The following is a 23,350-nucleotide window of genomic DNA, read 5'->3' as shown; positions in this document are numbered from 1 at the left end:
GGAATTGTAGCCCGAGGGCGGAGGGAGCCAGGTGGACAGCCTTGTGCTGAGCCCCCACCACCAACCACCAGCCCGCTCTGCTGCTCTAAAACCAAGTTAACCGTGTGCCCTCAACTCCCGTAACCCCCGTCCTCTTCCAGGGACATGGCGGTGGGTGGCTGAGCCAGATGTGTGATGTAACAAACACGTTTTCTCTCTTCAGAAAAGAGAGGGATGGCAACGATGATGTGTGAGAAAGGGAGCGTTTGAAATATTCTGCCCATAAATTAACTCAGAGCGCCATTAGGAGAAATAAAAATGATTTAGGATTGATGTCAAATAAACACGTTGCACATCTGGACTCCATTAGTTCCTCTTGAGTGGCAACTATCAGACACGGCAGCTTTCTTGAGACTGCAGCCGTCAGGAGGCAGTGACCTCAGACAGGGCGCCGGACTTACATCGTCAGCATGTCGGATTTGACCAACACTGACTTAAGGCTCACTTCTTCTTCTGTAGTTTTCCCAACATTTACTCCAGGGACTTCCCTCTTATCCAATGAAACATGGGGGGGATGTCAGAGCAACTGGAAGTCAGAGCCTATAGGACGTGGTGCGTCGGGCAGAGTCAGACAGATCAGTAACGATGCTTTCCAGCCCAATCAAGTGGTGAAAATAATCCCATGCTGCTCCCGTAACAGCTCTTAAATATGTGCGCGCCACTTAAAAAACGCTGGTAAAGTCGTTACAACCGAGAACAGTGGCGGGCCGCCAGTTGAAAGGGAATTTTCCCCTCTCTGCGTTCTCATGTGGCCTCAGCCGGGACTAGACCGCAGGAATCCAGAAGTGGATTGGTGCGGGGGCACTTTGAAAGAGGATCCTGGGCCAGACGTGCACCTTTGAAAATGCCAGTCACTCATCTCACATCATTTTCATAAGCGCAGAGTCATATGGAGAAGGTTATTTTATGAGGGCCAGAGTAAGCTCAGGAAATGGGAGCGTCTGAGAAACAGTGAATGAGAAGTTCCACTTCCACTTGGAATCAGGACTAAGTCAAAGTTACCGGGGACAAAGAGAAATGGTGGTCTCAAAGTTTCAAGAAAACACAACCAGCAGACAAGATATTCTAAAGACTTTAAAGACATGGCGTCTATGTTCCTCTACCTGTGAGGTTTCACGTGGATCTATAACTCTCGCTGAACTAGCTGCGTGTTGAGCAGAAGTAGCAGCCTGCATGAACACAGTTCTTATTGTAGAGCGAAGCCACCACCACAACCACCATTGGCTACAATGTAATTTCCTCTGTAAAAATGAAGAGAGGAAAATGCCAGGCAGCTGTTTCCAACCACAAAAGACAGAGCCGAGGCCGTTCCTCACAATGCTGGACAGAAAAGACGAGAAGAAGCGAATCCGATGCCTTTACCACATGCTGCAAGAAGTCAAATCTGACCCAAGCACTTTATTAGCAGACCAGCGTGAAGCAGACGAAGCTATAACCCAGGGGTCTCGTCCCTCTTTCACCGCCCCGCACCATCTACAGTACAGTAGAGCGGGCCCTGTTAAAGTCATTAGCCTCTGGTTATTACTACACTGGCGAAGGACGCTGCACCCATGACATCATTATGGGCTGGTGTCATTCCGGTGGGACGTCTGCGAGCTGTGTCTGAGAGAGAGAGAGCGAGAGAGGGCAGTCCCACCACACAGATGTAGAAGCATCCGCGTGCCATCATGCAGCAGGAACCATAGTGGTCTAGAGGAGGGGGAACTTCCAACTTCAAAATATGCATTTATGGAGGGTGTTTTTTTTGTTGAGTTACAAATACAGACAACAGAGTTGGCTCAGCTCAGCCGAGAGATGAAGGTTAACTGAGTATTTCTGTCACCTTGGACATAGCACCCGAAGGAACACAACCACCGCCAGACATCAAAGCCATTGCCTGGTCTTCCTGCAAGAGCTCCGACCACAATGAGGGAGGCTAACTGATGTACCGTTATCTCACAACAAGGGGCGAGCAGGGCAGAGAACAGACCACTGTCTGATAAGAACAATTAAATATACACACGTGTTTTTCTTTCCCACAAAAGTAAAGGAAACTCAGAGTTACTATAGGAGGTATAGGCTGGAGTGGGATTCCGGGGAGCCTGAAAACCTTTCCCAGTCCGAAAAACAACTGAACTGTTGAGTCTACTGCGTCTCTCACAGAAATCATCTGCTCTGCACGGCTGAACATAATAACAGGGATTGATGTTGTGTGGAAGGGCAAACAAGTGCAGACTGTTCCCGTCTCCAGGCAGGCTGAATGTTGATATAAAACCATTCCCAGTCTTTCTTTGAGGAAAATGTGAGGGTTCCAGAACGGTCACGTGGAAAAACTTCACATTCCACTAAAAACATTGAGGCCCTAGAGAAAGAGACCCAACTTGAGCTGTCATATTCATGCTTGCTGTACAGTCCACTGTATAATTGTCATAATGGCTGAGACTTAGCACAGCAGGCCTTGAATGGCTTCTCGCTGTGCTGAATCTCCTCGAAAGAGGGCTTTACGCTTGTAGATGCTGATAGCTCTGGCAAGCAAGTAATGGTTTTATTCCAGAAACGGAGAGTCCACAAAGTATTCAGGGACGGGCTGCTGTCAGGATCCTGTCTCTTTTCTGCTCGATACCGTAATTAAGGTCTCAAACTGCGGAAAATCAAGTCCGGGTGTGGTTGTGTTGAAATGTGGAGTGAGGAGCACAAAATAAGCACCTGGGAGAAACCCTCATGCTACTGTTTAACAAAGAAAGATCACATAAATAAACAGACAGGTCAGGTAGTGTATTCTCTTTCGACGGCAGGAGTCTGGACGACTTACAGCTTAACAGAGCAACAGGTTGGAGTGTTTCCTGCCTGAGAGCGTGTGGAGCATGGGAACACGATTCAAACACAGACTTAAGTCAAATATTGTATTTCTTATATATGTGTAAGGTTTTCAATGTTTACTGCTTCTTATCCTACCTCTGTATGGATTGTGCTATAGAAATCAAAACTGATTGATTGATTTATGGACTGAAAAGGAAATCAGTAAATCATCCTCTTTGATTTGGCTGGAACCAGAAAATGCTTCATTTCTTGTTTGACTTATTAATCAAATCAGCAAAATAGTTTCAGATTAATTTTCTGTTGAACAGAAGACAGACAGACAGACAGACAGACAGACAGACAGACAGACAGACAGACAGACAGACAGACAGACAGACAGACAGACAGAGAGACAGACAGACAGACAGACAGACAGACAGACAGACAGACAGAGAGACAGATAGATAGATAGATAGATAGATAGATTGTTGAGTATGACACTGATTTTATTCTACGTGTCACCTGTCGATTGAGAAAGCGTGTAAAGTCCCCTCTTGACGTGGGATGACAGAGTCACTTGACTGAGCTGACGGATGGTAAAAGTTGGTGTTGACTGTGGTTTTTAGAAAAGAGCTCAGGCAGCAGCTCCACTCCTGTCTGGTGTGAGGAGTAGGAAGGAGGGGATGGGGTGAGGAGGAAGGGGGGGAGGCAGGCTCCTCGGGTGTGGGAGTTTTGGGGGAATTCAGAAAATGTTGCTCTCAGATGGTTCGCCTGCAGCGAGAATAAAGTGTGTGCAGGCTAAACCCAGGCGGGGAATGCTGCTGTGATGTTCTGTGCCAAGGCTGCGTACAGTAAAAACCTCCTTTCTGCCTACGTAGATCCAAACCACCCATCCCCTCACCCACCATGCTGGGCTGTGTTTGCCACTTCAGCCAAACGCCGAGTTCTCCTCTGACTTTTGGAGGAGACAAAAGAACCGCAGGGGGAGGAGGAGGTGGGGAGGAAGAGGGGGGGACAGCAGGCAGGGAGGGAGTGAGGTAGGGAGGGGCGGGACAGGTCCCTTCATTTAGAACATCAGCAGCTCATAATGGAGGATGGAGTGTAAACACACACACACACACACACACACACACACACACACACACACACACACAAACTTTCATAATTATAATAATGTGTTTGCACTATTTCAATTTGGATTCATCACTTTATTTTAGTATGGTCTGTGTTTTCTCTATTTGTATTCCTTGTAAATACACATTAATTACCTCTGTTAATATTTCATAGCTTTAGTTATAGTTTATTTTTTAACGCTCTATCCTTTACTGCGTGTTGTCTAATGAGGTGTATGCAGCTCCACACAAAATGTCATTGTACCTTCACATGGACAATAATAAAGATCTCTTGATTCTTGGATGGAATTTAACGGGGGAAATTTAGCAGATGGGCTCAAGACAACAGAGCTAACAGTAAAACAAACAAATAAACAAACCCGTAAGTCAGTGTGAAGTGATCGTAAATAAAGTTTGAGGCAAACAGAGGGGATAACAACTCACCAAAACAATGGCAAATTTCTCCTCCAGCTCGTTCGGGTCGGGCATGGGCACCTTCAGGGGCATGATGTGATGCTTCATCATGTCTGACTGGCCGTCCACGCTCTCTATGTTGCCCATCTTCTCCCTGGTGCCAAATCCTTCAACTTATTTCACTCACGATCAACAACAACAACAAATCCAAGTTTAAAAAAGCAAATGTAAAAATCTCATTCCAAGTATTCCCGAGAGTCTCATGGACGTTAGGGTCCAGATAATCCACTTCTCCGGATGAAAGGCTGACAGCGCAGGAGTCTGCTGTGACTGTCCCTCTGTGCCATTTACGCGTGTATCTCCATGTCGAGCCTCACACTGTATTTCCACTGTCCTCCCTTCAAAAAGCTATTGTCATGGATTTAAAAGAGATGAAACTTTCTCCTCTCCAGAGCAGCTCCTTCTTCTCCGGGCCCGTCCATTACTCGCAGATCGCGCATCACTCCCGAAGTTACTTCAAACTGCTGCTCAACTTTCTTGGCTGCGACGCGTTTCCATTCATTATTGTTGTGTGATCCTGATTAAGCTCTCTCGCCGCTGCCTCCACTCATGGGGCAGGGTTTTCTTCTAGCGTCCCCGCCCCCTGCTGAGGCGCTCCTGTTGGCTCAAATACCTGTCAATCACTTGCTCCCCCCTCCTCTCCGCCCCTCACATCTGTAGGCAGTGGGCCCTCATGCAGCTGGACTGTAAGATGAGGGTTAGGCTGCACTCTATTGCAACCTGCTGGCGAGATATGACTATGACATGTTTGGAACGTGTTGATTCTGCCTAGCTACTTCAGAATTAATCCATGTCAATAGTGAGTCCTCCTCAAACACTTCTACAATTTGCTGTGACTTTTTTATTGTTTGTGTGTTGGACTTTGTGCGCAGAGATTTTTATAAACAGTCTACGTTGCAGAGTAAAGTTAGAAAACTTTGCATCCATCCTACCTGGTTTATCTGCAATCAAGATTTCATGGTCAATGTTTTTCACAAAATGAAACAGATTTATCTATACTATTCTGAACATGTGTAGCTCATTTGTACATTCGTGTTAAACAAATGACACAATCCTCTGACCCCCGTTTACAGCTTCGTAAAATAAATGTTCGATCTAGCTCGATGTAAAATCATTGCAGCGACAAAATTGATGTTGTGCTTTTACTTTGAAGACAAATTGCTCCTGGAAAATAAATGACTAATAAATGAATCAGAGATTTCGACCCATGGTTTAACCCATTTGATGACCACTGTCGTAAATAGTCTGAGGACGTAGAAGAAAATATGAAAAAAAAGCCAGACATCCAGTTTGATTTATGAGAGGGCTAACTTTAATCAAGAGATTCAGCAGCTACATGGTGATATGTTTAAATTATGCTAAAGCACAGCAGTTTTCTTCTTCATTTTGTGACACTTAAAAACACAGTTTTCTTTCCATCACCACAGATCAGAGCCCAGGCCTCTGTGGCGAGGTGACAGAGGTGGCGTTGCTGGGAGTTGTCTCACCGCTGTGGTACGAATATTTACTTGCGTCTAATGACTGTTAAGCTCAAAAGGCAAAATATAAAACATGGCCGGTGCCGTCTGCCTGTTGCACTTAGCGCGTACAAACACGATACAAACACAGAGAAGCATAAAGAACACCAGCAATGTGTTTTCAGTATCTACAAAGTTTTCTCTTCATAAAAGCACAGTGATTAAGACTCTGCGTACAGACCTCTGTTTTCAGTGGTAATGTGAGGGTCTAGGTTGTTAACACTTTGACTTATAAAAGTAACTTTCACAAAGCTCTGGTTAAAACATATAAAACTTCCTTTGGAACATAATTCACAAACACTGACAAACTGTGCACAGTTTTGTAATACTTAAGGCAATGATATAAACGTATATTAACAGTGAAATTATTTTTGGGATTCGTTTGAGGATTGTAAAAAATAAAAATGTAAAAGAAATCTGGTTCAGTTGTGTCGGACACTGTAAATCCTTGAAACATTGTCAGACCACAGCATGAGCCCTTTTGTGAATAAAAGTCAAAGAGGACTTGTTCATGCTTTCGAACACATATAAACTCTGTAGATTGTGCAACATAGTTGCATCGTTATCAAATATCTATTCAGCCAAAATATTCTACTGAAGAATCTGCGTGGATTCAGCACAGTTAACACTTCATGGATGAGAAGCTACATCTACAAGTGTCGTAAATACTGGTGGGCTGTGTTTTCATGACGCACGTGTGCCGTCTTTTTTAGTTTTTTCTTCCGTGATGATGGAAAATTGAATTTTAAGCCGAATACACAAACACTCACAAATCACAGATCACAGAAGCAACAGTAATTGTTATATAGTATTGAAGATCAAGCATGGATCCTTCTAGTTGGCCTCTGCTACCAAATCGTACCTTGGAAAACCGAGAGGATACAATTAGTCAGAACATTCATATTTTTGCACATACATTTTCTTAAACAACAAATATAGCTGCGTAGCTGTTTTTTAAATGATTACCATTGTGTGACACCAGCCTTCAGGTCTATTTGGTCCAAGTCCAGCTGCAACTGAGAGCGACAAGGAAACAAAAAGATGATCTCCCACATTTCTCTATCCCTTGATTCTTGTGATAGCAACTAATGTATGTCAACACAAAGGAATTCATGAGCGCTTGAGCAACAACCAGTAGGCGATTTGTAGGGAGAGGAGGGAGGATCCTTCTCCCGTATGAGAGATGTAACACATGGAAAATGTGTGTATGCAGGCAGGCATTCTATAGTTAATGCCGGTAACAAATGTACTAGATCTGTTTATTTCTAAAAGCTGAAGCTGCCAGCTCCTGCAGTATTTGCTTGGCAGGACCCAAAGCAAAACAGGAGGGGGTCAGAGCAGAGACTGAGTCAGACATCAGTCATTTGGAGATACAATTCCAAGTTATATTCACACCGAGTTTGGTGAAATACGTCTCTATTTTACCAACACACACAGACACACACAGGGGCGAAAACAACATGATAAATGAAACAGTTTAATTTAAAACTTTTGTTAATATGTTAATTCTAACCCCCTCATATGAATTAACACTTCACCTACTGTGAACAACTACCTGTATTTCATGTGTGAGGCAGCACATGTAGATATTTACCTTGCCGATCAGTTCCCTCTCTCTGCTCATGAAGGAAACACTGTTCTTCACAGACAGGTCCAGTCTCCTCTGTGTGGACTCCTCCAGAGTGAAATCAAAATCAAACCTAAAGACCCAAGAAAAGGAAAAGTGAAAGACATAAATTAAAATACATTCATCGCTTCTTTCCCTGTCACGAGTCTCTCATTGGTTTGTCTTGCCTTTCGTTGAATTCCGGGTTGAGATCTCTCTTCTTGGTGCCGGTTCTCCTCTTGGTTGTAGCCTTCTTGTCCGGCAGCAGGATGAAGGAGACGTAAGGGTCGGCGCCGTCCTTGGAGCAGGCTGCCAGGGCTCTGTGGGCACACAGCAACCATGTTCACGCCATGCGACGGTATACGGTGGCTGCTCTGGGTCAAACATGTGATCATTAAATAAGTGTGTGTGCCATGTGGAGACCTGCAGCCGTGAATGGTGATGAAAAGCCGGTTCTCGTCTTGGTCGTGGGCTATGGTGAGCTTCACCTGGCTTGCACCGTTTGCATTGTCACTGGCCCTGAGGGACACAATGGAGGAAATGGGATTATTGATTTGTTAGTGTCTTTTTATACACGAGCAAAACAAACACTGCCAGCGGAAAAGAACATTGGAAATCTATAAACTGTATATCTTTTATATTACAAAACAGCCAGTAAAGGAAATCCAGATTTCAAGTCTCTTTGCAGGTGAGGCAGTGAAGACACAATGGGACATTAGTCCCCGTGTGTGCATGTGTGTGACTCACATGGAGAATCCACTTCTGTGTCTGAGGTCCAGGTGGGATGGAACCCATCTGGGGATGAACTCTCCGGTGCCCTCAGTACCTGCCTCGCCTGGATCCCTGCGACACGCCGCCAGCTGAGTGTCCAGGATCTGTAATCATTGCCAAGGTTAGCATGAGAGCGCTGACATTATCCGAAGTGCTGACATACATCTAATGTCTGACCAAGTGTATTTATTCAACAGTATGCTGTAATCGTCAGTACTCACTGTATTGCATGATTGGTTCTATATGCACAAATACCTTTGAGTGATTCAATAAAATACATCCCAATCAAGACATGGCTCATAAATGATTTGCTGCAGCATAGAGCAGTACCTTGAGTGTGGCCCTCAGCAGGATCTGGCTCTCTGGTAGAACTCCCTCCAGACTGAGCCAGCGGTCCAGCACCATGCCCGGCTCCAGCAGCACCTCCCTGAGAGGAAGAGTCAAGGACCCGAGGCTCTGACCCGAGCTGTGGGAGAGCTGCGAAATAACACACAAATATTTATTGTACAAACTAAATCATGCATTTTTTCTGCATAAAAGTCATCTTTGTCAGTTTGGGCCATCAATGACAATTTAGATAATACTGATGATTCTTACCTTGACTGTGAGTGTTTCGTCTCTGGGGTCACGAACCAGGTAATGGAAGGCTTCGTCCCATCGAGGAGACGTGGAGCGCTCACAGATCTTGGGTCAGAATCAATAGAAACATTATGACTTTTCGCATTTTCTTTGCTCAGTTATAGACCCGGGTCGTGGTCCTACCTTGGTCTTATGTGTAACACCTTTGAGGACAATCTCAGCAACGGCTTTTGGCTCCTTTCCATTCTTCTTCAACTGAAATGGCGTACACAGAATAAAGTCAAGCACAGCAACAGAGCCACTAAAAGCAACGATTCTCCACTCGTTCACTTCGTGAGGACAAACCCATCACAGTGAACAGCAAATGGAACCCTGAGGACTCATAGATTGTGATCTCACCGGCAGCCCATGGGCCCGCTCCACATACACAAATAGCACCGCTGTTGATGGCACCACCTTGTTCTGGTAGGACTGCTGCGACTGGTACTGCAGGATCTGCAGGACATGATGCAGAAAGAGAGGGAAGAGAGAGTTTAGGTAAGATTACAGTGCAATAATAATTTTTGGGTTCTCTTGCAACACTGACAACAAATAATCAGCACAAATCATCACATAGTGCCCACACGCATGATTCTCTTTCACAAGCCTCGGAGTGCGGTGTAGGGGTAAGGTAGGTGGTTTCCTGTTGATTGGAAACTACTGTATCTGCCATAGCTACAAAATAACACAGCAGAGTGAGCAAGGGTTCTGGGCTCTCACAGTACAAGAGGCATCATTTAAAGGATAAGTTTTAATATTTCCAAACTTACAATTATCATTCCCCCAGTCCCTGCCGGCTGTAGAGCGGTCCACTCGCAAAATGCACATCGTTCTGACAATTCAAGTTAATGTTGCTGAGTCCTGGATCCAAATAACCCTCAGTCTATGCTTAGAAATGAGGCACAGACCACGGAAACCCAAAGTGGGAAATTATTTGCGAGGAAGAGTACAGAACCCCACCAAGGCCCAACAGTCCCCTCATGAAACCATATTTTAACCCATTGGATTTGGATATTTATTTCGATCTGCCACAAATTGCACACTCTCATGAATATCAGTCCACCATCCATGAATTATTCTCTGAAAAATTAACAAACACGTCGTAAAATGACACAATTTTAAACCAAGTGAAAAAATACTTCCTGTATCTGCTGCCAGTTCCGCACTTAAATGTTTCTTGTTTCCTAATCTATACCACATCCTTCCTTCAAGTTTCACGGTAATTTCATCATGTGTTTTTTGCATAACTTTCTGATGTATTTCAGAATAAAAAGGGACACAAATGCAGAAGAAAACATAAAATCCTCTGCAGACGTAAAGATCCTGGTAGATAATCAGCTGATTGGTGGAATCAGCACGCTGAAGCCTCATATGACCTTGACATGAAAACAGTCCCTGTTAAAGGGAGTGAGATCTTTAGCTTCACAACACTCATTACACCAAATCCTCCAACTACACTGCATAGATCTTTACGTGTTATCCATTATCTTATATTCTGGTCTTCCCCATGTTCAAAGTTCTTTCAGGTAAGAAAAATAAAGATTTTCGAAAACACACTCCTCGTATGAATCATAGAATAAATAAATGATGATAAAATATTGAATGAAATAATCAAACCTGCTCCAGTCTGGGCAGGTCAGAGACTCTGGGCAGCCACTCCAGCATCAGGTGAACTCGGCCGGACTTCACATCATTCAAGGTGTACCACTGTGACGCGATTGACAAAGAAAAATAACATTGAAGTATATTTTTTTGTATACACTGAAATCATGTAAACTATGTGTCACCCACCATATCGATCATTTGTGCGCTGATGATATCTCGTAGATTAATCTTGAACCTGTAACGACAGAATTCTACTTTAGCTTTCCTTTCACTGACCCATTTTTCCTTTAGTCACAAGAGCTGTACATCTTAAAGCTGGAAAATATTTATTTGTGAAGTCAGGACACACCTGCCGAGGAAGTCATCCTGATCGATGTCCTTGTCGAACAACTCAAACTGGATCTCCTGACCGGGGAGCTGCGTCAAAATCACCTAAACCATAGAAAAAAATAAGAATGAAATCGAATCTAATCTCTATCATTTCATCCGATTGGGACAAGAACTAACTAGTTGAGTGCTAAACAGAGGAGGTACCTCATAGAGCTCATTCCAGAGTGGATTGAGGTTCTCTTTGATGGTGTGGCTGCGGAAGGTGATGCCTGCCACACGGATCTTGACGTAGGGGTCACTCTTCCCCTTCACGATTCCCCCCATGAAGTTGTCCTTGGCTATCAGGTTTTGGGCCTCGACCAGATGAATACGCAGCACTCCCTGTGGGTTCCAATTAGGACAGTGAGCGTTCCAACAGTGCACGTTTGACACATGTGTGAGTGGTGTCTGATTCTGTTCAACTATCCTTTACCTCAGTTGCGAACTCTGGGTCGGGTGTGGTGTGCTGTGGCCGTGTTGGTGGAGGTTTAACCAGCCCGCCAGGCCCCATGGGGTTCAGATCTGCTGGGAACCCCCCCTGACCCATCCCGGATCCAGCGGATGAAGGCCGGGGAGACGGAGTTGTGGGAGTGGCATCGTCGCTCAGCCACAAAACCTAACAGCAGGCAAGTAGGAGGTTATGGGGAGCAGATGTCAAGCAGTAAATTACTGAGTTCAGGTTTTTCCTTGATCTAAGAATAAACTTCTGCATTACAGGGTAAACAGAGACAAACGTTTCTTCATGAGCATTTCTCTGGAGTTATGACGACCTCGAGGTCTCAACACAACAGGAAGTTGAGTCAGGAGGTAAGGGTGAAGTTCAGGCATGTGAATGTGAGTCAGGATTAGAAATTCATGAGGAGATAATAACTATCTTAGGTCTAGTGATGCCCATTTGGACGTACATGTTTACGTGTAGTATTCTTTGCTCTCTATAGACGTTTTCAGGCATGACCTCCAGCAAATGACAGGGTTTCATTTCACATGTTAAAAACGCAGCAGGCGATTGTCGGGGTGAGACGTGTTCAAGACAACAGGAAAATGTGATGAAGCCTAAGAACTAGAAGCGCCTGACGACTTCCTCCCACAGGCTGTTAGGCTGCTAAAGTCATGACTTTGCACTTAGTTGGAACCTCTCCTCACACACACTGTACAGCCACTAACTGTCCACTACAGCCACTTCAGGTTTTACTATTGCAACATTTTAGATTTCATAACATTTTACATTAACAGGCTCTTTTAAGACGGAATTTTAGTTTTTTGTTTACAGCACATTGACGCCGGCGTCGGCCCATCCTCCCCCCAAGGCTCTTGAATCTTGTTGTCTTTCCAACTACTGCATCTTCGACGTGTATCACACCTCTTTTTCATATCATTATCCTTCTCCTTTTTTCAGTTTTGCATCTGTTGCGTGTTAGATCTTCATTAACGTGTCCACTCAATCGCAATCAATTCTCTCGACCTAATCCTTCTGTATTCTCACGTGGGCTCATCTGGGGTTCAGTGCATGTCTGTAAAGCAGCTTATGTGATATGATCACAAGGATTTTATGTCACTGGAAGACAGACACACAAAAGGTTTGTTTAAATTTAATGTCTCTACACTGACAGGGTTGTCATGAGGGTGATATTTGAACTCAGAGGACCAGATGATAGCTTCAAAAGGCCAGTGGGGGCTGTTAGGATTTCAAAGTCTTCAACTAAGATACTTCAATTGGGTTCTTCATATCTAATTTAGTCACTATGTGAAAAAACTAACCCGTAACACTATTTTGATGTAGATGCGACTGGCTGAATCAGAATTCTCCAGATGGAACCACTGGTCCATGGTGAGTTCAGGGGTCGCCATGATACGAGTCAGAGGGATGGACAAACTGCCAAGGGACAGAGCGTGGTCATCATCTTTGACCTGATTGAAAAAAAATAAAAAACAAGAACATTATTTTAATCTATATCGAGAGAGTTTTAATGGAGAACACAAGGAAAGATGAATCATGAAGGGAAAGGTCTGTAAATTAGTTAAATATAGGAACAACCAGAGTGAAAAAAATCATTATTTACTGCTCTAATCACGCTGACACCTTTGGGAATAGACTTACATAAAACGTAATTGGTGTGACAAGTACTTGTCTAATGACTTACTTGAAAGTCAATGTCTTGTTGTCCAGGATCCTGAATAAAGAAGGTGAAAGCATCCTCCCACACAGGGCGGTTGGTCCCATAACAAATCTGCAGAGGAAGGTTAAAAACAATTATGTTCAGTTTCATTCAAGCTACTTAGAAACCGTTTTATTGATTTATTTAGTTTTATTCTCACCTTGCTCTCTTTAGTCGTATCCTGAATGGAGACTTGCACTATTGGGCTTGGGTCCTTATTCCCTTTTCTCATCTGCAACATGTTAAATATGAGGTGGGTAACAAATGAAAGTTCATGGTGCACCACATAACAGCATCTAGAACTGTTATAATCTTACAGGAAGGTCGTATGCTTGGTCGAGATAGATGGCCAAGATGGCGGCCGATGGGGGATCAGCCGTCTTACTGGTCAGGTCCTGGTTCTTCTGGATCACCTGGGAGAAGAACAGATTGAGGCAAAGAGACGTGAAAATGATGTAGGAACCTAATGAAAGACTGATAAAAAAAGCCTCTAAAAATGTCACTACTTTGATAAATAGCAGAGAGGAACGGTGCGTTATAGATTTATTGTTTGAAACTTTTGCATTGCCCTTTTTTTATATTTTGGTTGGTTGCTTCCAGCTAGTGTAAAACCTCAACCTAACTTTGTTCCTGAGATGAACTTCGTTTTGCCATCAGGGGGAACACAGAATAAACACATCAATGCATATAAATATTGACTAAACCCTCCAGTCTAACCCGAAGGGCAACTACAGATTGTATGTAGAGTCACATATTTGCTTTATTCTGACTTTGTTACAGATTTAGTTTTGTGTCTTATGTTGTTTATATGTCAATCCATACCTGATTTCTATTGTCGGTACAAGGAGATTTTCAAACCTAATTTAGCTAATTTTTCTGGTTGAATAAAGCTTCAGTAAATACATTTAAACATAATAACAACACTGACACATATTAACATGTAATTTCTACTCAAAAAGAATAATTTCCATGATTTTAATCATTTTGATTTATTTCTCATCTCAAAACATGTTTATGACCATCAGGGCAAAGTGTGTCCTAGTAAATAACAGATTTAACATTTAGATCGCGGATCAACAATGTTCCAGTTTGTTTATATTCTTTGCTGCTAGTCATCAGCCTCTTACCCCGTGTTTCTTTTGTCTCTCTGTATGTCCTTATATGAAATCAAATTTAATCCATAAATAGAATGGCTCAACATCTGTGATGAATAATGATGATTATGCCTGTATTCAATTATCCTCAGAGCACCTTTTTGGTGATTCAGCTGCGGACTCACCTCGCTCAGTCTGTCAGCAGAGGACAGCAGAGAGAGCCACTCCAGACGGAGGTGAACGCTGCCGGATGGGACGTCCTTCAGATTGAACCACTGTTTACAAAAAAAAAAAACAGAAGGGGTTATTAAACACAATTATCACATTTTGTCCTCATCTGACTGAATTTCTTTGATGCTGGACAGGATTCCAGGAGGGTGAGATCAGAGCAGATCACGAGGAGGCACATGGGATCTGCAGTGTCACATGCTAAAAGGATTAGTGCAGTCTCACTCAGATATTTTCCATGAGTAAAAAGTAATAATAACAGCCGTGTTTGCTGTTTGAAAAAACAACTCAATGTACTGTATCTTAGAGCTACTTACATCATCCACCACTCTGGCCTTTTTCACGATAGCAAGGTCAATCTTTACCCTGAAAGAGAGAGAGAGAGAGATAGAGAGAGGCAGAGAGAGAATCGATGAAGCCATGAATCTAGGAGGTCAGGGGTTTTAAATTTCAACAGAATCGTGGCCCAATGTGTGAGGAGCAGAGATGGACATGACTTGAAAAGCACGAAGAGACCGAGTAAATGAGAATGAGTAAGCTACCTCCCCAGGAAGTCATCCTGGTCGGGGTCTTTGTCAAATACTTCCACTTCCAACTCCTGACCAGGTACTTCATGGACAATCACCTGACACACACACACACATAAACACACGTACACACAGACACACACACACACACACATAAAAGGACAAAAACACAACACACACGACAAATATACATATAAAGATACAGCCACACACAGCACCATAAAACAAGGGCATGCAAACAGAGTCACAGTGACTTTTCATTTTTGTGCTCGGTAGATTTACATATTTTAAAAAGGTATCAAGAGAAAAGACCAATGTGTCTCTGAGAAAACAGTAATTGCAAAGACCTGCTTATCTCAGAAACAGCAGCTTCCTGTTCCCGGAGAAGAAGATACAATCTCCACAAAACTGTTTATCGCTGAAGTGCCGATGACATATTTACAAACCAAAGACTTGTGCAATCCCTATGCAGCAAGGACACCAACACCGAGCTGTAACTGTTAGCACATGAGCTGGTGGGTAGAGCAGCACCTAAGGTCAACCATGTATTGTTGTTTTCTTAGCTCAGTTACAGCTTCACTCTCCTCCCTATGCAAGCCGCTCTCACCTCGTACATCTCCCTCCACTGTGGGTTCAGGTTGTTGTCCACGTGGTGGGAGGTGAAGATCTGGGTTCCGACACGCAGGACGCAATACGGGTCAGATTTCCCGTCGATCAAGCCTCTGATGATTGTGTCCTTGGCAGTCAGGTCCTCGGCCTCCAGCAGATGAATGCGGACGACTCCCTAGTGTTGACACACACAAAATACAAAAATTCAAAACGTGAGTGGAAATGTTTTGCCATTCACATTGGGAATTTGCTGTATGACCTTCAGGCTATGTGTTCTGCTTGCAGCTAATGTTGTCAGACGGAGCTATTTCAGTCAACGTGGGACCAGTTTTTTTTTTCCCAGGCCATTCGTTATGGAGACAGTTACCCTTGGCAGAGGGGAGCGGAGCTGTGCAACGTGCAGGTCAGCCACCAGGGGCACAGTGAGACGGTTGGGGAGCACCAGGTGGGAGGCAATTGCATCCATTATCATAGTGTCCGATATTGCACTGCAAGTGAATGCAAGGTTGACATTGGGGACACAGATGGAAAGGGACACACAGACAAAAAGACAAAGGCTATATACTACTGTTGACCACATGAACGTGCATTAATAACAAGATATGCAGGTTCATGGCAACAGAACAAACAGGAAGCTCCTTTGATCTTAAGAAGAGGACAGTTTCCTGTTAAATAATGTTGGCTAATGAAGGAATATCATCATCAAATAATGACAAACTGTCATTGAAAGTATTGCCAGAGGGGACTGATATGTACTGATAGAAGTGACACCTCTGACAACGCTTTATTATACAAAGATCTAAACACACATAGTTAATTTACATAAAAAGTCACAGTATTACAGTAAAACAAAAACAACAACAATGTGATTCAATCCTTTCTGACCTAGTGTGTCTATGTTTCTCAGCTCTGAGCTCCTTTGTTCCAACTGAACTAGTTAAAGCAATTTTTTATTAAATTTTATTGTAAGAAAATAGTGCATTTTTGGGAAGTATTTTTAGATGTTCTTCATTCACAGAGGAAAACGCTCTGTAGGATTAGATCAGTGTTTTGTATTGGCAAATTCTTGAAATAAGCAAAACTGATGTTTTGCATGTAATCGCACAGATCTGTCAATGAAAAGAGAGAAAGTGCTTCTCTCTATATATAATAGATTCTCTGTGATTGCAGTTGCTGAATAAAATGTGAATTATCTGTAGTATCAGTTGGAACGGTTCTACAAAGTGCAGCCCCCAAACTTTACTGCAGCACGACAACTGAAACCAGCACTTCTCATCAAAAACCAAAAGCAATAATCAACTCACTTCAGTCCAGGGATATCCAGCAGGTTGGTCAACCCAGTCCAGTTGATGTCCAGTTTCTACATATATCAAACATACGATACAGATGCATGTGAAGGAAAATAAATAAGAACTCTATGTAACACAGTGGGAAAAGAGGAAACTCTCACAGGCTTGCGAATGAAGAACATGGTGACGGCTCCAACCAGCGGCATGTCTCCGATCAGAGGCTCCAGGATCACACGCAGCATCCCATGGAGCTACGAGGAGAAAGATTTAACTGCAAGATTCAACTCAACATGACCATAACTAATAATGTACCAATATCTCTTCTGACCTGGATTCCCTTCACTCCGGCTTTGCAGAAGTACTTCTTGATTTCGACGTTGACTTCGACATCCCCGGCATAGCTGCAACAGAAGAGCAGTGACAAGTCCAGAGTCACAGAGTGAGGCCGTTGATACGAGCTACGATAAAGCTGATTTCTTTCTCCTGCTGAGTAAATATTGATCTGCTGCTTCAGATACGGACGAGCCCTCATGAGGGACTCACAATACGCGAGCAGCAGAATAAAACAAGGTTTTAAGAGTGGAATTACCTCAGGTACAAATCCAAAATAACTTGTCTCTTATCGTTTTCCGTGTGAGCCTTCACACCAGCCAGCCTCAGAGCCTGTGGGCAAAGCAGCTGCTATTAAACAAAGCAAACAAAGACTAGCAGGCACATCAAAGATTCAGTGCATGAACAGAAGAGCATGAGTAGTCATGTAAATATGACTCTGGTGACACAGTAACAGGAGAAACTGCTGCTGTAATGGCTGACAGGTCCTTTACCTTGTCTCCTATGTTGACCTTGGTGAAGCTGAGGGTCTGCAGATGCATACTGGAGGCACGGATCGCAGGAGCAATGGTTTCCACCAGCAGCTTCTCCAGAAACTGGCCTATAAAGGGCCAAGCTTGCTGCAGGATCTACGTGACACAACATATTGATATTTTTTTTACGTTTTTTAGAAATAGTAAAGCTACCATGCACTTAGCGGTTCCTTACATAAAACTTACATTGAATGATCATGAACTACCTAGTGCATTTCATATTTATATCCATAGTAAATTCATTCTGCGGGTAATATTTTGAGTTAAACTTCCCTTGAGTAAAATAATGTTTAGCAAAACATGTCAGTAAATAACAACGAATAATTAACAGCCGTTGACAGACACAGCCATGCACAAAGCCATGCACCACAGGCTGCGTTGTGGTTGAAAGGCTTTTTGTTGAAGGTTTAGAAATCCATCGAGCAGGGGATTCAAAATTAAATTGAAATATCTCAACCATCAATAATTCAGTGATGGTGTTTATCAAATAAATTAATCCAGAGTCCTGCAGTCATTTTTGGAAAACATCATTCAGAAGAACAATTTTCAAGGAAAAACTGATCAGCAATGCTTTGATTCATCGATCGTTAATTTCCCAGGAAAGAACGATGTACTTTGGCCTTGATTAGATGGAAATGAATGAATTAAAATGAATTGCTTGTGTAACCTAGAGAGTATCTCGGTGCACAAAAGGAAAAAGGTCAGCAGAAAAGGCAAACATGAGATATTTCTCTAAACGAAAGAACAGAATTAAACATTTCTACAGAATAACGTCTCTAATGGTTGATCAATAACGAATAAATATGAACGTGGGTTTGACGTAAGAATATTTTAAAAGACAATGCATTTTATTTCTCACAATTAGTATGAAATTGGATAGCTGCGACCAGGAGCCTATGATTTCTTAGAAACTATGGAACCGGGAAATAAAGCATCATAGCAATGAATTTGATAGAATTTATTCGTTTACACTGATAATCTAATAAACTGTGAATGGAATCAGTGTGTCAGTGTTTTCACCCGACACAGCCGCAGCCTCACACGTGTGTTAGCCTCAGCATGTCAGTGTGAGTTGTAAAGAGTGGGGCATCCAGTCCTGTCGGCTGCTGTTTACCAATCCTCTGACCTCCACCTCAACGAGTCACAGGACTGGTGATGCGAAAAAAAATTCTCCTTCTGAGTGTCTTATATATTATTTACAGCACAGTCATGAACCTGCATTTAGGAAAGTGCAGCTCCTCGCATGCTTTAGCCACATCAGCTCCTTTTATGAGAACATTTTGAGGCCGATGTAGGTTCGTTAATCGCTGAAGGTGAGGAGGGATCAGACTGAGCAGCTGGGTCACACGTCAGGAAGCCACACAGGAGAGACGTAGGCTGGTTGAAAGATGAGCCCAGCGAATAGTCATCTCACGATCTGGGCTTCTGTCACCAAGTTCATTATGTTTTTTTCTTCCTCCAGAAGGGCGATCCGCATTATTAGTATTCACACCCACGCTCGCTCCGTGCTGATGAGATGTTACTGTACTGACAGAGAGACTGCAATATGATCTAATCCACTCTCCCCGCCTGTTAATTACACCGGAAGATTTTCTGGTCTGATGGAAAGGGGCTGCAGCGGGAGCCGGGTCACCTCAAGTCCACACAAGTCGCTCTTTATGTTCATATCAAATGTGAGCCACTGAAGCTACTGAGGCTGGAGAGACTCAAGTGACTCGTGGACACCTAATCTTCAAATCATGTGTTGTTTCCTTGGCTCTGCTGAGAGTTCAGAGAGAGCTGTCCTTAATCGTACAATGTGCTGCATTGTGATCGAGATAATTGTATTTTAAAAAGTTCCCCAATATAAAAAAAAATACAGCTGCTCACATGCAAAGTCTTAGAGGAAAAACAAAAACTAACCTTATTGATCCACTCCACTTTTTCCACATCTGGAAAGTTGACCTGTGGACCAGAAAAATGGGTTAGGCATGAACTCAAATGTGACAGGTTGGTGTCAAATTACACAGAACTATATGAAAAAAGTAATTTTAAATACATGAGAAGATTCATTTAAAAGACCCGATGTTTTCCTGCGTATACTTTTGTAAACTTCTACTTTTCTACATATATTCCTCATGTAGTTTGTAATAGCAAGGCAGTCCTTCCAGTAGCTCTACTTGGTTGTAAATACATCACAGGTTTTTTTCCGCTGTCAAATATTTGCACCCTTCAAATTAGAAAAACAGAGAGAAAATGTCACGATGCAATTAACAACAGTCAGCAAATCTGACTTTCCTCCAAACCACAGAGGCTCGAGATCTCAGATTAGGCCTATCTGGTCGGAAAAGCACAAACTGCCTCTCTCTCCCTCTCTCTCTCCAGATATGGTGGTCGTGGTCGCTGCCTCTGCTCTGCTGCATGTGAAGGATGTTTATGAGTCATCACGTTTTTCAGATTCTTACTGGCAGCGTTTTGGAAAAGGAAGAGGCAACACTAGGAGAATCTCTATTATTATAGTCGTATATAAAACGAGCATTTTTCAGGAGTCATGTTTTAACTCCATAACGCTACACAGAGCTCGTCTGACATGTGGCAGCAGATCCGACTAATATCCCTGCAGGCATTGCACAGAAGAAATGTCTGAACATGTGGGCTGATCTGAGGAAAGCACAGTGAGCAGAAAGGGGTCCTGAATGCACATATTCATTTCATCTGGGTGTTGCAGGGAAACACTAGTGTCTCTGTCTTTTATGAGTTCACTTTCTGAACAAATAGTCTAACAAGTGCCTGCTCATGACAACGGTGTATCTAAGAGCCTGTGCAATGAATGAGATGAGAAAAAGCTGAGGTGCAGTTCAACCTGTGACAGATGAGACAGGTGAAATGCGTTTGGATAGGCTTGGTGGGTGAGCTGAAAGTGAGGCTGGGTCCTTACCCATGGTGGCATATCCATTTTGGTTCTGAAAACCTTACTGCTGGTGATATCCGTCTCGGTCTCCAGATGGTACATGGCAGACTTGAGCCTGAGCATCTTCTCCAGTCGACCGTGTTTCCATCCCATGTAGATCATCAGCACGAACAGGACCACGCTGATGCTGAAGCCGTAGTAGCCGGCCAGGTACACGGGCAGGAGCGCAGCCAGGCATTTCCCGAACGACCACAGCACAGTGACCGCGCGCTCACCGGGAGGCTGGTCCGGTGGGGCCCGGGCTGCGGCCACCCAGCCCGGATCTGCGTCCGAGGCTGACATCGCTTGTCTTCGCTGGATCGACCTGGCCTTCGCCTGCGTCGCTCTGCCTCTGTGAGTGACTGGATGGCAGTGGCCAGTGGGGACTTACCACCGATGTATTGTGGAAGCCATGGAGATGTCACCGATGAAGTGCTGGTTTGGGAATCGGTTGATTAGAGCATGATCACAGGTTCTTCTCACCGCCCCCTTCCTCCGCTCAGCTCAGCAGGGCACCAAAACGAGCTATTCCGTGTTCCATTGACGTGTGAGGCTCCTTTGAAGGCGAGCACGGACCCGGAGCAGAGAGGGCGGGCTCTGTTCGAATCCCTCCTTCAACGCGAAGCGCTGCACGCATCTACAAATCTTTTCACTTGTGGCGTCTTGCAGGCACTCACATAGTCACGGCTCACAGTGCACAGTGGTCGCATATACAAGCAGAGGGCATCGTGGAACCATTCCGCTCAGATAACTGTAATTACGCACCGGCTGTTTAACCCGTTATTTAAAATCCGTCTTCGTGCGCAAGCGCTCACGTCCACTGCAGCAGCTGAGCACCAACAGGTTCACCGACGGAAAAGGTGCATCGGCTTCATCCTCTCACGTCTATGAGCCACCGAGCTGCTCTCGGGGAGGGGGGGGGGTCGTGACACTATGCGCCAGTTGGCCGTGTTTGCGCACCACTACCATGTTAACCTAGATACACGGAGCACTTACAGCCCATTCGTCACCCATTCGTTTATCTCCAGGTGCTCCACACGATTTTTCGACGCCTGCTCTGCAACTGTAACCGAGGAGGGCGGGTTGACATTGCTCCCCTGTTACCGTGCAGCTGTGGGCCTGTTTGCTCCCAGACCGATGATCCTTTAAGTAAACACACGAGAGAGAGAGAGAGCATGTTGCCAGTCTGGCAATAATAGTCAGGTCCCACTACAGTGATCCAATAGTTTACAACATAAACCAAACAGAGAGGGAGCAAAGTATATTTGGTTATCGGTGTCATTTGAGGGAAGCAAGTGAATGAATGAAATGCTTTTAAAGTATCTATGTTGTCCTAACTCAGGTGTCGAGGCACTTGCCTGCCTGTACTTTAATTGAATTGTCCTTATTTCCAGGTGTTTTTTATGATTCCACGTTTGCTGTTTTCAATATAAACATGTAGCTGTATAAACAGAGATGTGAAAAATACAAATAAACGATGTAAAACATATTTAAATGCAGCCATTTTTTGACAGTCCCACACCCACAGGCTCTTACATTTCTACTTCATTAATTCACTCTGTACATCTCTTGTTGTAATCGACTTTATTCTGACATGCAGGGCCCTCTGATCCTTAGCCCACCTGTGCTATGATTGGATTTGTATTAAGATGTATTTTTCTAAAATTGAAGATTGATTTTAAGACGCTATTGACCTTTATAGCTCAGCAGGATCTGACCCCCAGCTACTATCTCCCTTTGCTCTTAACTATGATCTAAAATCCCAACCAACACGTTTAGTATGGTTTCTGGTAACAATTGTCTTGGCTTGTATCATAAAGGCCTACAGTCTATGTCCTTGCCTGAGGAGGTAGAACCTGCCAGTTCAGCACTTCACCTGTTTTTAATTTGTTGCTGAAAACATGTATTTATAGGAAAGGCTTTTACTGGCTGATTTTCAACTGCTTTTTACAGATGTTATTTGTGATATTGTAAAATCATACACAGCACAAATCCTTTAATGACTGTATTTAAGACTGATTGACCTTGAGTAGGACTGTCTGGGTTATTTGCCATCTGGGTCAAGCCAGATGACTTGCATGGGCTCTATTGAAAGGCCACACACGACCACTCTAGTCACAGGACAGAGCACAGAACTGCAATATTTTTTAAAGAAATTAAATTTTCCCACAACTTCCCATTCTGCACGACAAGTGAGTGCAACGTGTTTAACACTTTGGGTTAATAAATAGAAAGGACTTGCATTTGTCAGCAAACATTACATTTTCTGTGTTAGTTCAAAATCTATAAAGATCGAATCAGATGACAGGACTTGAAATATGCATCAATTCTTGGCGTCACTAACGATTTGCATCACGATCGTTGGTCAACAGTGCACTCTAGATGTGAAGCCTTGTATCAGTTATGTCATTGAATACTTACAGTATTATAACTACAGGTTTTACTCTTACATGGACTTAAGCTCCCATGTTTGGCATATGTAATATTTTAAAACAATCAGTAACAATGATATGTGCTTTTTGAGATGGTAACAATCTGCAATTTTAAGTGGTTGAAATTAGAACAGCGTGACTCCTCTTCAAAAATTATATTGCAGAACGGTTTAGACAAATTTCAGGAAGTCATTTGACGTATTGATTAACCTGACAAATTTGTAAGTAACGCCTCTGCTTGAAACTGAATAGTCTGAACAGGATACTACTACGAAGTTACTGCAGCTATATTGACCTTATTCAAAAGCCACGGAAATGGCATGATCATAATGAG

At 43.5% G+C, this 23,350-nt stretch overlaps 2 protein-coding genes across 6 annotated transcripts in view; both read right to left on the bottom strand.

The window, feature by feature from the left end:
* The window catches only part of fmnl3 (formin-like 3), a 33,601-nt gene extending 28,701 nt beyond the window's left edge, over positions 1 to 4,900 (bottom strand). For all 5 annotated transcript variants that reach the window (XM_062392959.1, XM_062392958.1, XM_062392961.1 and 2 more), the window contains exon 1: positions 4,374 to 4,900. In XM_062392959.1, coding sequence (XP_062248943.1) covers positions 4,374 to 4,490 — 117 coding nt within the window. In that variant the 5' untranslated portion in view covers positions 4,491 to 4,900. The remainder of the gene's footprint in view (positions 1 to 4,373) is intronic.
* A 792-nt stretch (positions 4,901 to 5,692) lies between these two features.
* On the bottom strand, positions 5,693 to 21,603 carry esyt1a (extended synaptotagmin-like protein 1a). Its single transcript, XM_062391725.1, has 31 exons — positions 20,573 to 21,603; positions 19,558 to 19,599; positions 17,617 to 17,751; positions 17,382 to 17,455; positions 17,121 to 17,193; positions 16,954 to 17,043; positions 16,808 to 16,863; positions 15,871 to 15,991; positions 15,502 to 15,678; positions 14,910 to 14,992; positions 14,685 to 14,733; positions 14,325 to 14,414; positions 13,363 to 13,458; positions 13,206 to 13,277; positions 13,031 to 13,117; positions 12,648 to 12,797; positions 11,323 to 11,505; positions 11,055 to 11,231; positions 10,870 to 10,952; positions 10,707 to 10,755; positions 10,533 to 10,622; positions 9,276 to 9,371; positions 9,060 to 9,131; positions 8,895 to 8,981; positions 8,628 to 8,774; positions 8,274 to 8,401; positions 7,950 to 8,045; positions 7,715 to 7,846; positions 7,515 to 7,620; positions 6,887 to 6,936; positions 5,693 to 6,782 (listed from the first exon to the last, which is right to left on the bottom strand). The coding sequence occupies exons 1-31, from the start codon at positions 20,885 to 20,887 to the stop codon at positions 6,755 to 6,757; spliced, it is 3,234 nt and encodes a 1,077-aa protein (XP_062247709.1). The 5' UTR covers positions 20,888 to 21,603; the 3' UTR covers positions 5,693 to 6,754.
* Between the last annotated feature and the right edge of the window lie 1,747 nt (positions 21,604 to 23,350).

Source organism: Platichthys flesus, chromosome 7 (genome assembly GCF_949316205.1).
Source record: "Platichthys flesus chromosome 7, fPlaFle2.1, whole genome shotgun sequence".
Taxonomy (NCBI): domain Eukaryota; kingdom Metazoa; phylum Chordata; class Actinopteri; order Pleuronectiformes; family Pleuronectidae; genus Platichthys; species Platichthys flesus.
The sequence above is the reverse complement of the archived record's forward strand: the minus strand, read 5'-3'. Positions and strand labels throughout refer to the sequence as shown.